This window comes from Mobula birostris, chromosome 21 (genome assembly GCF_030028105.1).
Source record: "Mobula birostris isolate sMobBir1 chromosome 21, sMobBir1.hap1, whole genome shotgun sequence".
In the NCBI taxonomy this organism is placed as follows: domain Eukaryota; kingdom Metazoa; phylum Chordata; class Chondrichthyes; order Myliobatiformes; family Myliobatidae; genus Mobula; species Mobula birostris.
This window is the reverse complement of record NC_092390.1, coordinates 55,646,955-55,664,679: the sequence shown is the minus strand read 5'-3', so window position 1 is coordinate 55,664,679 and position 17,725 is coordinate 55,646,955. Positions and strand designations below refer to the sequence as shown.

Below are 17,725 nucleotides of genomic sequence, written 5' to 3'. Positions count from 1 at the left end.
TGACTCTCACAGTGACTATGCGTGACCCTGGCTGCTCATTAAAATTAGCAAGGAGCAATGCTTCAAAGAGGAGGCATCCATCATTCCCCATCACCCAGGATGTGCCTCCTTCTCATTGCAACCATCAGGAAGGAGGTGCAGGAGCCTGAAGAGAGACAATCAATGATTCAGAGACAGCTTCTTCCCCTCTGCCATCAGCCATCAGATTTCTGAATGGGCATTGAACCCATGAACACTATCTCACATTTGTTCTCTTTTTGCATTATTTATTTAATTTAACTTAAAATGTGTGTGTGTGTGTATACACACTCCTCACTCTCACCTTACTGTTTTTTATTATTATGTATTAAAATGTACTATTGTTGCACAACAACAAATTTCATGACGTATCCCAGTGATATTAAATCTGCCTGCCTGTCCGACAAGAGTCCCTTTAGTAACACTGGAACCCCACCTGAAGCAGTTCAGGAGAGAGTTGGGTTCCTTTGGCTATTTGGCCAATGGTGCTCATCACTCTTAGAATAAGTAGAGTTGATATAATTTTAGTTTTATTTTATTTACCCGATGGATACAAGTATCTAATTTGAACGTATGTAGAATGTTTTCTCCCAGAGCTGAAGCTGAATAAATTCTGTGCTGCAAGGCACTAATTGTTTACATTTGAAACTACTTATATTGATTAAAAAATTATTCCTTTTGCAGTCTCATTGATGCTACCCACAGAGATGTTGATGTACTGCTTCTCCTTTCCAATTGTGCCTACTATGTTGCATAGTAAGTTGATGTCTCATTTGTTTGAGTTTGTTCACCGCTTAAGAAGACTTAAACTGATAATATCCACAGGCGTTTTGTTTTCTAACTTGCCAACAAGTGATTTTTGTTAAGTGGTTCGCTTGTACTTCACTTGGCTTCTGATTGGGCACTTGATCTTTCTCGGCAGCTATGATGATGAAGGCGACAAAGTGAATCAGTATCAGCGACTCAGCTTGGAAGATTTGGAGAAGATTGAAATCGGTATGTTTGTTTTGTTTCCGGTGGCTGATTCTCATTGGTGTCTTTTGTAATGGAAGAGCAGTGTTTGACAGTTTTCAGTACCTGTACTCCCTTCCAACTTCAAGCAGCTTAACACTCTAACATTGATCGAAAAACGGAGTGTGGGGTTAGTATAAGATTCGTGTAAATAGGTCTTCATCATCATATAGAGTCAAAATGCTAAAGGATCTGATCTTTCTGCCTGTTAATGCTTTTAGGCGAAGAACTTCACAGCATAGAAACCACCCCTTCTGCCCACTGTATGCCATGTTGACCATCATGCCTATCCACACTAATGCCACTTGCCTGCATGAATTCCTTAAGCCCTACTCATTTGGCACTCATTCTAGTGCAAAAAGAGAAAAAATGTGAGATCGTGTTCATGGGTTCAATGTCCATTCAGAAATCTGATGGCAGAGGGAAAGAAGCTGTCAAATGCCTCTTAAATATTCCTGTTCCTATCTCCTTCACCTCCTTGGACAGCTCATTCTAGAGACCAACTACATTTTGTTCTTGTAAAGAAAAAAGACCCCTCAGATCCCCTTTGAATCTCCTCACTCTCACCTTAAAACAATGCTTTTTAGTTTTAGACAGTTCCCCCCTCCCATAGCAAACAGACTCTAGCTATCTGCTGTAATGCCTAGTTTTATGCACCTGTGTCACGCCTCCCGCTGGCCTCCTTCACTCTAGGGCAGGGGTCCCACCCTGGAGTCCTTGGACCCCTTGCTTAATGATATTTTTCCTGGCGTAAAAAAAGGGTTGGGAAGCAGTCCGAGCCTATGCAAACTCTCCTTATTAACTCCAGCCCTCCGTCCTGTGACATCCTTGCAAATCTTTTCTACGCAGTCTCTTGCTTAATTATATCTTCCCTGTGGTGGGACAACCAGAAATGAACACTACAAGTCAAGTGCAGTCTAACCAACATTCTCTACAACTGTAAATTGACAGCCCTTCATTTCAGCTAGTTCCTTGGTGGGGTAGAGATGGTATATACCTATCTCATCATCTTGTCTACCTGTGTTCCTCTGAACTTGTACCCTTGGGTCTGAATAAACACCCCCCCCCCCACCAGTTCAGGGTCCTGCCATTTACTTTGCACGTCTTGCCCTATGTTAAGTTCTCGAAGAGTTTTTCACTGCATTTGTCCAAGTTAAATTCCATCTGCCATTTCTTTGCCCACTTTCCCAGTTGATCAGTACCTGCTTGTAACTTAGACAAAGGTATGCTCTTTGGGAAAGTGTCCTGATGAAGGGTCTCAGCCCGAAATGTCGACTGTTCACTCATTTTCATAGGTTCTGCCTGACCTGCTGAGTTTCTCCAGCATTTTGTGTGCTTTTATGGGAAAGTAGTGCAAGGAGAGTGTTGGAGATAGAGAAACAGACTAAGGAGTCCCCAAAGGAACAGCCTTTTGGGAATGGTGAAAAGATGGGGAGATGAATTTGGTAGTAGGTCTCGTTGTGAAAGACTATCTGAATGTGGAGGCTGATGGGGTGTAGCGTGGAGATGAGGGAAACTACCCTTGCTTCGTGCGGGCAACATGAGATGTTATTCGGGACACTGTCAACTTCCTTAACTGTGGCGTCCCTCATCCATTGTTGACAAATCCCTTCTTCCCTCCATTGATAGATCTGGTACACTGTCACTGCAGAACTTCACATTTTAATCTGGGGCCAGGGTGGTGGGGTTAAACTAAGAAGACTGTGAGTGCATTCTGCACAAGAATTGAGTTTTGTAAATAATTGTAACCTGTAGTGATGTAAGTAATAGCTTCTTCTTTACAAAGGACCAGAGCCAACTTTATTTGGGAAACCCAAGTTTAACTGTATGAGACTTCATTACAAACACAACGGAAATAGTGGATACTTTCATACATTGAGAGCTGTGACTCGAAACCCTGAGGAGGATGGAAAAGGTAAAGAAACCTCTTGCATTTCGTAAAATAATGGCTGCACAATTGGATTAGTTGTTTCATTGTCAAAGTGGCAGCTACATGTGAGGACATTTTTTTTTTACTGCCTGTTACACCGCTGGCGTTTAGAGCAGCAATGAAGATCCCTTCATCTCTGTTTGTCCTTGTCCACTCATATGTAGAAGGATTCTTCACTCCTGTTTCTGTAACAGTTTAGTTTTACCAGTCAGGGTTATTAGCCCTGAGCTGAACCCCCAAACTTGGAGGGACTTGTGTACCACTCTTAGTCTGGTCTCTACCCTTCGACCTGTCTGGCATGGGTGACCCCACCAAGAGCCAAAGCATAAAGCCCTGACTCCAGCCAACATAGCTCTCCAGGTCATTGAGATATGCAAGCCTCCAAACCACGACAAGGTTGTGGTCCTCTTGGAGGTGCGGAGTTATGTGAATCCATATAAATTAATTGTTTTGTTCACTGTACCTAAGTACACACTTTCATCTACAAGGTTGTTAAGTGTTACAATATGTACTTTTGGCATTTTGAATTTAAAATTAGTACTGCTCAAAGTGTAACTAAGGACAATTCTACTGTCGGTACACACCAATGTTCTGTATTCAGGACAATTCTGTTGTCATTACATACCAATGTTCTGTATTCAGAAGTTTTTTATATGCATGCCTGAGATCTATATGATTAGATGTCTATCAGGGCCTCAACTGATAATCACTGAGAATATTGGTTTCTTAGTGAGCATAAATTAACAATTGCTTGCTATTAAGTTTCACGTGTATTTTAAAACTGGAATTTGGGTTAAGAACATTTTTTGCTGCTGCTGATAGCCGCATTCATTCCGGTGATGGGCATAACTCTCGACTGGTTGCATTCTTGCTCTTTAGATCTAAACTTCATGGCTTCACAATCTCTTGTGCAAAGGGAGCAGGTCTAGACTGCCAGCACTGTGTCGGTGCCCCTCTCCCTGGAGGTGTCAACATTTGGACATGCTCTTGGGAGTCAGTCGTTAAAATCAAGGACCCATCTGCCCTCCAACTTGCCTTCCAGAATGACATCAGGGGTGCGGGGGTCCATTTAGATCTTTCACCTATGCAGGCTAACCGGATCACATAGATAGTTTCCTTTCCAGTGTTCACATGTGAATGGGGCTGTGCTGAGGGGGCGGCAACAGGGGAAGGAAGGGAAAAGCTGTGCTTGCGGTCCATGGGTGGAGGTTTTTAACAAAAAGCATCAGAATTTTTTTCTCCTGTCTGTGTGTCCATGTATTATCTGTTTTTATGCATGGTGTGGTGGAGGGGTGTTATGTTCTTGTTGCTGTTTGTGCAATCTTTTATTAACGTGAGGGGGAGGTTGATGATGGTGTTGCTGTTTGTGCGATCTTTTTTGTGTGAGGATGGGGGGGTGGGGTTGATGTTTATCTTTGAACAGCCTTCCTGGTTTTCTTTCTTTCTTTGTTTTGTGGCTCACTGGAGAAGACGAATCTTGGGGTTGTGTACTGCATACATACCTTGATAATAATTGAACCTTTGAACATTTGGATGAAGCCAGGATCATTCTTGGCTACATAAAGTAGATTGCCAAAACATTATGGAAGAAACGTGAGAAACAGCAATTATGCATGATTGATTGGAATGGGTTTATTAATTCCGGAGAGGAGTGAAAAGTTTTTGGTTGTGAACCATCCAGGCATATCATTCCATGCATAAGTAGATTAAGGTAATAAATGGGAAAACAATGCAGAATATGGTGTTACTGAGAAAATGCCATGCGGGTAGATTGGTGCCTATGATTAGTCTGTAAACGCTGAGGAAAGAAATTCTCTTTTCAATATTTTTATTAATTTTCTACATAGGAGAATACAGAGTTCAAGAGAAAAGAAATATATCAAATGCATTATACTGAATCGCACATACAAACTCCTTACTCTATATTCATACAAATTGATTAATTCATAATATTGAAATATAGTAAATTTATTATTTGGGGAAAAAAATCTAACCCACTACCAAGACCGAAGCTGATTAGTAAAGAAGAAAAAAGAAAAAAAGTGTATTATTAGCCATCATCTGTGCTTTAACGGCAAATCAAAGGTTTTGAAAATAGTTCAAAAAAGTCCCCACAATGTTTGAAAGTCTTGATTAGATTCAGAAATTGAACACCGATTCTTCTCTAAATTTAAACATGACATCACATCACGCAGCCATTGAACGTGAGTGGGTGGGACCACATCTTTCCATTTAAGCAAGAGCCCTCCTAGCCATAAGAGACATAAAAGCCAAAATGTGCAAATCAGATTTCTCCAAAATAATATCCTTTCCTCCAACAATACCAAATAAAACAGTCAAAGGATTAGGCTTAAAATTTACTTTAACAAGTACCAAGAAGGTTTGAAATACTTCTTTCCAATATTTTTTAAGACTCGGACATGTCCAAAACATATGAATGAGTGAAGCTTCTCCATTATTACATTTATCACAATAAGGAGATATATCCAAATTAGATTATTAGATTAGATTAGATTATGAGGACACGCAGTCCTCTTTTATTGTCACTTAGTAATGCATACATTAAGAAATGATACAATTTGTTCCTCCAGAATGATATCACAGAAACACAAGACAAACCAAGACTAAAAAAAACTGACAAAAAACACATAATTATGACATATAGTTACAACAGTGCAAAGCAATACCGTAATTTGATGAAGAACAGACCATGGGCACGGTAAAAAAAAAAGTCTCAAAGTCTCTGGAAAGTTCCATCATCTCACGCTGACGGTTGAAAGGAGAAACTCTCCCTGCCATGAGCTTCCAGCACTGCAAACTTGCTGATGCATTGGAAGCACCCGACCGCAGTCCAACTCTGAGTCTGTCTGAAAACTTCGAGCCTCCGACACCAAGCACTGAGCACCATCTCTGCCGAGTGCTTCGACCCCGGCCCCGGCAACAGGCAATAGGCAAAGCCAAGGATTTGGGTCCTTCCCCTCCAGAGATGCTTGATCGCACAAATAAAAGTGAGACAAGTCATCCTTGGTCATGTGGGCCCTATGGACCAGTTTATATTGTAGGAGAGAGTGGTGAGCGCATAACGATGAAGTGTTAACCACTGAGGAAAGAAATTAACTCCAGTTTCTCCCCTGAAATAATTAAATGTTCTATGATTTTTACTATTTCCCCTTGAAATCTCAACTAGCTCATCCAGTGAAATGCCAAAGAGTAGAGATGAGCAGAGCTGTAATAAAAGTTCCCACTCCCTTCCCCTATTCCCCACTCAGCCTTTTACCTCTTCTCAGCTGCATATAACTTCCCCCTGGGTTCCCTCCTCCTTCCCTTTCTCCTATGGTCCTCTCACCTTTCCTATCAGATTCCTTCTTCTCCAGCTCTTGACCTTTCCTACACACCTGGCTTCACCTCTCACCTTTCAGCTAGCTTCTTTTCCCCCTCCTCACCTTTTTATTGTGGGTCTTTCCTTTTTTTCTCTCAGTCCTGAAGAAGGGACTTGGCCCGAAACGTTGACTATGTATTCATTTCCGCAGATGCTCCCTGACCTGCTGAGTTCCTCCAGCATTTTGAGTTTGTTGTTTTAGATGAGCAGCATCTAACTCTGACTTCCCACGTGTTGTGCCAACTTGGAATTTCTCACTGCTTAGAGTGGATGTATAAATGATATGGAAAGGCTCCAGTGGGCTTTGGAATTTGTGAGCAAGAGATCAAAGCCTTCAGAAATAACATGATAATGTTAATTGTCCCTTTTTAATTGGTTTGCAGACACCCTTCAGTGCATTGCAGAGATGCTTCAGCTTACCAAACAGGGCCTGGGAATAGATGTGCCAATTCTGGAGAAGAAATTGGAGAGGTGAGGTGTTTGCTACTTGTTCAAGTTGCCTGAATGATTGGGCAGAAATGTAAATGGACAATGAGCTCACTTGAAATGCTTCTCTGTTCTTGGCCTCATCAATGCTAATGATAGACTTTCATAAACCCACCGATTGGGGTGGCATGGTGGTGTAGTGGTTAGCACAGCGGTTTACAGTACCAGCGACCCAGGTTCAATCCCTGCTGCTACCTATAAGGATTTTGTACGTTTTCTCTGTGACGCATTGGTTTCCTCCCACAGTAAATTGTCCCATCATTAGGCTGGGGTAAAATCGGACTGCTGGCTGTTGCAGCTCTAAGGGCCAGAAGGCCTGTTCCCCGCTGTATCTCAATAAATAAATATCATTGATATTTTCTGAGAAAAAGGATTTTAGATTAGATTATGAGGACACTCAGTCCTCATTTATTGTCATTTAGAAATGCATGCATTAAAAAATGATACAATGTTCCTCCAGAATGATATCACAGAAATGCAGGACAAACCAAGACTAAAACTGACAAAAACACATAATTATAACATATAGTTACAACAGGGCAAAGCAATACCATAATTTTTGGGCACGGTACAAGAAAGTCTCAAGTTCCGATAGCCCCATCATCTCACGCAGACGGTAGAAAGGAGAAACTCTCCCTGCCCTGAACCTCCAAGTGCTTGTTTTGGAAAGTGAACCTGAATATTGAAGCTATACATTCCATTATTTTCCTCTTAAGACTTTTCAACTCCAAATAGTGAATATTAATTTGAGTTATCATTCACTAATGTTTTGAGTATTTTTTTAATAGCTATTATGGTAAAATTACTAAGTTTCCCATGCCAGTGCATTGTGGGTCCTCATGGTAATGAGCGTATACTTTCTGTAACTGTTCTACTGCTCATTGGATGCACTTTTTCACTATTTACAGAAGCCAAAGCTTCCTGTAACAGTGAAACTTTCATATCTCTATCTAAATGATCATACTTGTCTACATCTACATCATACTTGTACCATTTTGGTGAATTTCTGGTATTTTCTTTCATGAGGCATAATACCTATTCTCTAGTGGGTGATACCCATGACTGTACTAAGTGTATAACCTTTGGATTCTCACTTAGCTTTTTGGCCATACTTTCAGTTTGGATTTGACTTTGTCCATCTTAAAATGTATTGATTTTTTTTTTAGCAATTCAAATATATTGCCACAATGATTTTTCACTCATCTTTCCAAAACATAGAACTTGTTAACCTGTTTTCAACTTTCTGTCAATCCCTTTGGTTGACTGACATTTTCCTATACAAATTGTTTACATGAATGATACACAAGTGGTTTTATTGGATCTCTGGAACGTACCACGACCCGTGAATTCAAAGTGTCCACTTTAACCTGATGGGTGGTGGGGTGGAGATGGGGCTTTACCAAAGGAGGTGTAAGGCACTTCTTCCCTCCAATAGCCTGCAGATCACTTGGGATAGGTATAGCAGTGGCTTATCCCTGATTGGGGTCACGTGGAGCCATGAAACCAGGTAGGTGTACGTGTGCATGTTCGTCTCAGTAGCTGGTTCAGTTCACAAACCCTGGTTATGTGCCAGACAGACAATGTCTGAAGAGTATTGATAATGGCTGGTGTCACCCATCTTGTAAATACTCTGCCTGGAAGAAGGCAGTGGCAAAGCCCTTCTGTAGAAAAATTAGCCGAGAACAATCATGGTGAAAGACCATGATCGCCCATGTCATACAACACGGCACATGATGATGATTTTAACCTGACATTCTATTATCACTATGTCTGCATGCCCTTCATTGCTTAGTTTTTAACGCTTATGTTGTTTTATCAAGCTCTGAAATTTTTTTGTGTACAACATTGTCCATGGTCTTGCTCACCATTTAGTTTGCAAGTTTGCTTTTGGGAGGATAAAAGGGCTTCAACACTCTCGGAAATAAACAGAACGTTGTGCCTTCAGGAAGCTCTGCTGTTTGGTGAAAGCTGTGCTGGCCCCTGGCTGCAGGAAAGGCAGTAGAAATGAGGCCGTTGCTTTGCTGTTGATTGTGCGGGAGGAGGGAGTAGGGGGGGTTTCGAGGTTCTAACGTTTTTACTGTCAGTCATGCTTTGGGGACACGCTTCTGTTTCTGTGGATGGAACAAAATTTCAGGATGTATTTTGTATACATTTCTCTGACAGTAAGTGAAACGATTGAGAATTAAGAGTCCCCTGAGACTATAATAATGCTGATATGATGCACCAATGAATTGCTCACCACCCAGTGTGGAATGTTCATGGACTCCAAGGACTTGTCAGGGAATATGACATAAAATAGAGGGTTGGAAGTTATTAAGTTTACAAAGTGAGTTGACTGAAATTTTGAAGATATTAATATGAATAATAGGTGTATAGGACATCATTCCTGTAAGTTGGGCAAGCAGGGACTAATGGAATTTTATGTAGTGATACAGTGTGGTACAGGCCCTACCCTGCCCTTCGAGCCACACTGCCCACTCACTGATTTAACCCTAGCTTAATCATGGGACAATTTACAATGACCAATTGACCATTAGACCAATGACTAATTAACCGGTATGTCTTTGGACTGTGGGAGAAAACCAGAGCACCCAGAAGAAACACACACGCTCACGGGAAGGAATGCGAAAACTTGCTTACAGAGGACGCCGCAATTGAATTTCAGTGCCCCGAGCTGTAATCGCGTCACTCTAACCGCAATGATACCATCCAGATCCTTCAGAATTCAGTCAGGACATAGACCTACTCAGCAAGGTTGAACAAAATTTAGATTTCTTAAAATTAAATCGGAGGTTGACATGTTTCTAAACTAGAGGGTTAAACAATATGGGTAAAGAGCAGTTAGATCTGAAATCAGCCATTTCTGTATTCCTGTTTTCTATGGCTTATAATCCAGGGTAACTTATCTGGCCATAGCATCAATTCTTAGTCCATTTAGAAATTCCAAACATACCTCACGAAGTCTGTATTGATATTGTTGTGTTTTGACGCCTTAGTGGCAAGATGAAAATACTAATGCTTAATGGCAGCATCACTGTCTATTAATCACACAGATGGGAAATTAAAGTTTGCAAAAGTTTCAAGATAGTTGGTAGGGCCACAATTGGTGATGACAATTGATAGTGAAATTTCCTCAACGTTGTACTGTCTGATCTTGGAATGTAAAATTCAGCATAAAGAGCCTTGGTGAAATGCAGAACTAGACTTCAAGTACACTTCATATTTATAACAATAGGGAACAGGCTTAGTTTTCAAACCATCTTTGCTTTGAGGTAAGTTCAAGTGCTTGAAAGACTTTGGTGCGACTTGGATCTGGAGTAATAATGGATGCATCGTCAAAGTGCTGATGCAATCCAAAGAGGACGTGGTGGAGTGTTTCCCTGGGGATCATGGCTGCTTTTAATACCAAACACAAAGTGTTAAATTATTTTTTTTATTTTTCAGGTACTTTTTGCTTGGAACACTATTTTAATGACCACATTTCATGGCACTTTGCAATGTGCAATAGGGATTGGAATTGGTTGTCTTTTAATGTCACATGTACTAAGATACAAGTTTTGCAAGTTGTCCATACAGATCACTTCAAACAGCAAGTACATTGAGGGAAAAGCAGTAAGAGAAGGGGAAGTATTGTGTTGTAGTTATAGAGGCTGCCCTGGTAGACAATACGCTGCAAGGGGTATGAGGCAAATTGAGGTGAAGGGTTCATTTTTAACATACAAGAGATACCTGTAGCAGAAGGATTGAAGTTGACCTTGAACCTGGTGGTACATTTTTTCCAAGCCTTTGTACCTTTTGTCTGATGGAAGGGGAGAGAAGAGAGAGCATCCAAGGTAGAAATGGTCTTTGATTATGCTGACAGGTTCTCAGAAACAGTGAGGTGTAGACACTTTCTGGGGATGGGGTGGGAAAAGAGGCTAGTTTCTGCAATGGACAAAGCTGGGTAAAATCTACTGCTGAAATTTTAATCTTGTAAGAGAGGAATTGCCATGTTTACATCTGTAATGTAACAACCGTATATACTAAGATGCCCTTCATCTTTCTAAATCAGGGGTTCCCAACCTTTTTTATGGCATGGACCAATACCATTGAGCAAGGGGTTCACAGACCCCAGGTTGGGAATTCCTGTTCTGAGGGAATGGTGGCCCCTTGCAATGATAGGATTGGTACTTGGTACACGATGCACAGTAGAATGATCAGAAGATAACATTTTCAGCTCATGCAACAATGAGAGAATAAGTTCATGCAACATCGGCGACTGAAGATTCTCATTCTAACAAACCATGCAGTTCCTGCAGTGGTGAGTTTAGAGCTGGTAAAATAGACATGAGTGCCATCTGCTGATCCTATTACCTAATCCATGGTTCCTACTGTTGTGAAAGAATGACAACAACTGAGTCATTGTACATGTTCAATTAATGTTTCGCAGTGGTAATTGATTTCGGGGAGACTGGAGCACAGGAGGTTCATAAGACGCAGGAGCAGAATTAGGCCATTCGTCTTATTGAGTCTGCTCCACCATTTGATTATGACTGGTCCATTTCCCTCTCTGCCCCATTTTCCTGTCTTCTCCCTGTAACCTCTAATGTCCTGACTAATCAAGAATTTATCAACCTCTGCTTTAAATGCACCCAATGACCTGGCCTCCACAGCCGTCTGAGACGATGAATTCCACAGATTTACTGAAGAAATTCCTCCTCACCTCCATTCTAAATGAAAATCTCTCTATTCTGAGGTTGTGCCCTCTGATCCAAGACTCCCCCACTCTAAGAAGCATCCACTCCACATCCACTCTATCTAGGCCTTTCAACATTTGATAGGTTTCAGTGAGGTTTTCCTCCCCCCCCCCCACACACATTCTTCTAAATTCCTGCGAGTAAAGGCTCAGAGCCATCAATCACTCCTCATATGATAAACTTTTCAATCCCAGAATCATTTTCATGAACCTCCTTTGAAACCTCTCCAATGTCAACACATTTTATAAATGTAATCATAATTTAGTGACACTAGTTATCACATTGGGTAATTAATTACATGGAGCAGTTAATCTAGGAAAGCCACCGTAAACTGTGTAAAATGCCTCTCAGTTCAGTGCCTTCTCAAACCGTGGTCTAACAGTCTGTCGTCAAGTTTCAGTTCCACAACCTTTCTTGTGAAATTTTTCTAAGTATATTTTATTTTGAAGATTCTCATGAGTGTAATCATTGTGTTCTCAAATTCTTGTCTGATGTAAAGGAATGTCATCTTGCTGTATGCGTGTATGTTGACTTACGGAGCAATCCTACTAGTCCCATCTCCTCACTAGTTCCCCTGCAATCAGTTCACTCTCTTACCCATCAGACTGTCCTTCCACCAACCTACAGCAGAGACCATCCAGTGAACCCATCGACCTGTAGGGGAAGCACTCAAGGGAGGTCAGGTTCCTGGGTGCCAGCATCTCAGAGGATCTATCCTGGGTCTAACATATTGATCCAGTCATGAAGATCGCACCTTAGCAGCTCTACTTAATTAGGAGTTTGAAGAGATTTGGTATAGTATGTCATCAAAGTTGCTAGCAAATTCCTCCTGACGTACAGTGGAGAGCATTCTGACTGGTTATGTCACCGCCTGATACAGGCGGCTCAAATGTAGGGGTTCCCAATCTTTTTATGCCATGGACCAATACCGTTAAGCAAGAAGTCTGTGGAGCTAGCTCCATCATGGGTCCAATCCTCCACAATATTGAGGACAGCTTCAACATGCAGAGCCTCAAGAAGACAGCAGAGGACCCTCACCATCTGCAACATGCCATCACCTTGTTACTACCATTGGGTGAGGCTGGGAGGTATAGGAGCCTGAGGACCCACAGTCATCATTTTAAGAGTAGCTTCTTCCCCTATGAATGCTGTCTCGTTTATTCCTCTTTCTCACTGTTTATTTTTTGTAGTTTATGGTATATTTTATATCTTGCACTGTACTGTTGGTGCAAAACCACAAATTTCACGACATGTGTTGGTGATAACAAACTTGATTCAGAAGTGCAAACCCAGACAGCACTGGAGGTCAATCGAAGCCGCTGAAATTTTTTCCCCATGTAAATGGCTATAGCTGCCATGATACCTTAGCTCTGCAACATTCACACCTCCTTTTAATTAGGTACTTCACAGGACCGTGAACAAGCAACATTTGACAGTTATTTACATAAGAGGATTAAATGAAACTGAAAATATGGACAAAGAGCTATGTTTTAGAGAGGATCTAAAGAGGTACAATATGTTGGAGAGAGAAATCTGGAATTTAGAAGCTTGGCAAATGAAGCACAAACCACCAGTGATGGGGTGAATGGTATTAGGGATGCTTCTGAAGGCAGAGGTGATGGAGTTATATTGGCTGGAAGAAATGGTTGGTTTACGGCTAACAGAGAGAGTGAAAGACAAGGCAGGGAGGAATCAGAGTACAAAGATAGTTTGCTTAGTTAGGAGTTAGCAGGTGTAAAGGATTGGTGAACCTCATGAGGAGTGGGCTGCAGAGCTTTTTATAACTTAAGGTTTATCTTTGTCAGGATTTCACTGGAATAATGTGGCTGTGAGCTCCAAGAGCAGCGTTTGGCACTGTGATGGCGGTGGAATTTGGCAGTCTTGTTCATCGTGCAAATGTTATCAGAAACGTGTCTCAGAAGTAAATATAATGCTGAGATTGAACAACTGTTATTTAACCTATGACCCTCATTGCCCTCATAATCATTGTTCAAAAGGAATAGTTATATTTTCCACAAGGACTTCTTTTAAATTGGGTATATAGAGTTTGAAAATATTTCACAATTGAATCAGGCATCACTTTGGATTTGGTCCTAAGTGCCTGAGCCATGAAATTGCTGTTAAAGAGCTGCTACAGAGGAAGTTCACTGGGTGTGAATGAAGTTGGGGAGAGGAAGATGACCATGTTTCTCAGTAGAAGTGGACCTGGTTCGGAAATGCTTTAAGTTTCCAACCGGGCTGCTTTTCAATTCATTTGAAACCTCCTGCATTACAAAGTAGGAAGTATAGTCGTAGTACTAATATTTAGTTCCAGTTGCTCCCTGTTGTCAGAGTGAGATGTTTCCTTGGCGAAATGTTTTTGGACGATTTTGGTTAAAATTGACACCATACTGGTGAAGCACCTCAAGAAAGTGGCTGGATTCCAGGTTGATCACGGTCAGTTGCATTCATGCCTCAATTGAAAACAGCTCAATTAAGCACTTTCAAGTTTTTGCAGTAATCTCATCCAGCTCACAGCTGCAAAATGTTGGACAGTAATGCAGCAAATTTCGGGACTGCTTTGTCGAGCACCTTTGCATCACCCACCAAAAGTGGAACTTCCTGGTGGCCAAGCATTTTAATTCCAATTCCTGTTCCGACATATCGGCACATGGTCTCCTCTTGTGCCACAGTGAAGACACCCTCAGGGTGGAGGAGCAATACCTTATATTCCATCTGGTACCTTCTAACCTGGTGGTGTGAATATCAATTTCTCCTTACAGTTTAAAAAAAATTCCCTCCCCCCTCTCCTTTTCTGTTCCCCATACTAGCCTCTTCTCGCCTGCCTCTTGCCTCTTCTCACCTGTCTATCACCTTCCCCTGGGTTCCCTCCTCCTATGGTCCACCCTCCTCTCCTGGCAGATTACTTTTTCTCCATCCTCTACCTTTCTTACCCACATGGCTTCACCTGACACCTTTTCCACCCCACCTTTTTCATTCTGATGTCTTCCCCCTTCATTTCCAATCCTGTTGAAGGCTCTCGGCCCAAAACGTCGACTTCATTTCCGACGATGTGCCTGACCTGCTGAGTTCCTCCAGCATTTTGTGTGTGTTGCTCTGGATTTCCAGCATCTGCAGAGTTTCTGGTGTTTATGATTTACTGTTAAAAAGCGGTAGACTAGCATTTGGCCTCAAGGATGAGAGGGGATCTGATTGAAACATATAAGATTATTGAGGGATTGGACACGCTGGAGGCAGGAAACATGTTCCCGATGTTGGGGGAGTCCAGAACCAGAGGGCACAGTTTAAGAATAAGGGGTAGAAAATTTAGAACAGAGTTGAGGAAAAACTTTTTCACACAGAGGGTTGTGGTTCTGTGGATGCTCTGCCTCAGAAGGCAGTGGAGGCCAATTCTCTGGATTCTTTCAAAAAAGAGTTAGATAGAGCTCTTAAAGGTGGCGGAGTGAAGGGATATGGAGAGAAGGCAGGAAAAGGGTACTGATTGTGGATGATCAGCCATGATCACAGTGAATGGTGGTGCTGGCTCGAAGGGCTGAATGGCCTACTCCTGCACCTATTGTCTATTTATGCTAGTTTACTCTGGGATGTGAATAATGAAGCATTTAATCTTTTGAAGCAACGCCGAAGTAAAATCTTTCATGTTCTTTTGCAGGAAGCGCAGTAAACCTCATGAAGACATCCTTGGAATCCAATCCAAGAGTCAGGCTTCGAGCAGTACAAGCCTAACGCAAGGCAAAAACTTTCTCATCAACAAGTTTTCCTCCCTTAATCAGAAAGTCAAACAAACCAAATCCAACGTGACCATTGGAAACTTGCGCAAACTTAGTAGCTTCTCAAAACCAGACATGAAGGTTAATTTCTTAAAACCAAATCTACGGGTGAATCTGTGGAAATCAGACAGCAGCTTGGGAAGCTCTGATTCCCCTGTACCAACCTCTAAAGATGAAACCGATTCTGACGCTGAGATTTCTTCCGATACAGACTCCTATGAATCTGACGGCTTCATGTCCAATTCCAAATCGGATGAAGGTGGCCAGCTGTCAGACTCTGAAGACGTAGGGCAGTGTGACTATGTGCTTCCCAGCTGTGGAATTGTCGCTACGGGACCTCGTTCACGTTTAGGCAGTCGGTCGCATTCAATTGGCAGCACAGATTTTAGTGTACCACATAATACGTCAGAAATCCTCTTAACTCTGACCAATCCTGAACACAAAGGTGAAGTTGTGATTAATGTCCCACCTCCTGACAAGGCACCAGTTGGTGATGAGGGCATTCTTGTTGACTTCACCACTCCCATTGATGCCTATTGTCACCAGTTTGCAGAAGATGCTCAGCAGAAAACTCTGGAAGCTCCTATGGCAGATCGAATTTGCCAGCAGGAGCAACAAGAATCAAGCATTAGTGGTTTAGAAGCAACATCTAACACTGAACCAGATGTGATGAACGTGCATTTACCAAGGCCCTCTAAGTTGCCGGTCTCCTCGGCTAGCTCTAATCTCCTCTCAGTAGAACCGCCGTATCCTGCTGTATTGATAGATGATAATCCAGCCTCTCTGCCTAATCAATCTGAAGAGGAGGCCGGGTTACAAACAACTCCTTCCCAACCACAGGATGCAGGCAGCAGGGCTGTTTCGCCGTTTGCTAAGATCCGAAGCTCGATGGTCCAAGTGGCAAATATGACCCAGGCAGGACTGATCCAGGGGGTAAACTTCGCCGTGGCCAAAGTCCAGCGAACCCCTGAAAATGTAACTGAGGGTCAACACCCCCAGCTGAAAGATATGTTTTCTCAGTGCCAGACAAGGATAATCCAGATTTAGCCATGGGTGGTCTCTGATCTTTGTAACATTGACTGAGGGGAATACTGCTAAGTTATGATCCACAACCAGAAGCCCTTAAAACAGGGGTTCCCAACCTCTTTTATGCCATGGATCCCCTACCGTTAACCGAGGGGTCCGTGGACGTTAGGTTGGGGACCCCTGCCTTAAAGTATACCTGCAGTTTTGTATGGCGTCTTCAGCAAATAGTGTGGACTTTGAGGTTTTTGGATCATCTGGATCTTTTCATGAAGCTACTGGAGCACGAACTACTGAGCAGGCCATTGTGCAATATTGATGATGGTATTAGGTTGGTTGCAATATAATTCCAGTTAATGACATCTGGCTCAAACCTGCCTTGTTCCAGATGGTTTTGTCCAATTAGTCTGGTGGTGTACACTCCATGTACTGTACTCAAGCACATACCATTCCACACCCTTTTGGAGTGCGCAGTCTGTTTGTGGAGCAGTGAAGTGTCACAGTCTGTGGGGTAATGAATTGCATTTCGCCCCGACTTGTCTTCACTGCCAACTGGGGAAATTGCCTCCAATGTGTTCAAACTGATTGAAAAGCTCTTTTTTTTAAAAAAGAAAAGAAAATCTTAAATCTATTTTCATTTTATGAAACAACGCCCCTGTGCAGTGCAAGTCTATTTGGAGGGACTTGAATATCTCACGGTTATCCGCAATTAAAAGTATTCTAGAAATTTGAACTACTGTATAAGAGTATTTTCCTGTCTCCATAACCAAGGAGGCAAGATCCTCGAAAGTTAAGATGCAAGTGGTGAAGGGGTTTGAAAGAAATTTGACTTGAATCTGATGTAGCATTAGTACAATCCTATAGATGGTGCCTGTGGTTTCTCCTAAATGTACTGTAGCTAGACTGTAAACATAATACCTAAGCAGGTTCCTAATTGTCTTAATTGTGTCCTGATATCAGCCTTCATGTTGCAGAGAATTTCTAGGTGAAAACTGTCCATTACTGTAATAAAACACTTGGTATTGTAATTTAAATGTTTTAATGTGCTTATTTATTCATGTTTTGTCACAGTGTGGTTCCTTTGGTGTTTAAAATAATGCACATGCTACAAAATAGATTGCTCCAGTGTATTTTGACAGGAGGGATGAACATTATTTTAATTAAAAAAGGTTGAAGCAAACACCCTGTTTTCTTTTTTTTTGAGTGTAGATATTACAGCAAAAACATTTTAGTTGATTCACAGCAATCGCTTCCCCTATCAGCCAAAATATTAATTGATTTTTGTAAAGCAACTGCTACGTTCTCCAATCGTGGCAACAACAGAGCAGGCTGAGGCAGTTTTCTTGCAAATACCCTTCATGTGGCGAAGTAA

The 17,725-nt window shown here is 41.8% G+C and overlaps 1 protein-coding gene across 2 annotated transcripts in view; it reads left to right on the top strand.

The window, feature by feature from the left end:
- The window catches only part of inpp5f (inositol polyphosphate-5-phosphatase F), a 267,473-nt gene extending 249,949 nt beyond the window's left edge, over window positions 1-17,524 (top strand). For both annotated transcript variants that reach the window (XM_072239523.1, XM_072239522.1), the window contains 5 exons: window positions 703-774; window positions 941-1,014; window positions 2,816-2,944; window positions 6,722-6,809; window positions 15,213-17,524. In XM_072239523.1, the coding sequence (XP_072095624.1) occupies window positions 703-774; window positions 941-1,014; window positions 2,816-2,944; window positions 6,722-6,809; window positions 15,213-16,377 (1,528 nt within the window). In that variant the 3' untranslated portion in view covers window positions 16,378-17,524. The remainder of the gene's footprint in view (window positions 1-702; window positions 775-940; window positions 1,015-2,815; window positions 2,945-6,721; window positions 6,810-15,212) is intronic.
- Window positions 17,525-17,725: the final 201 nt, after the last annotated feature.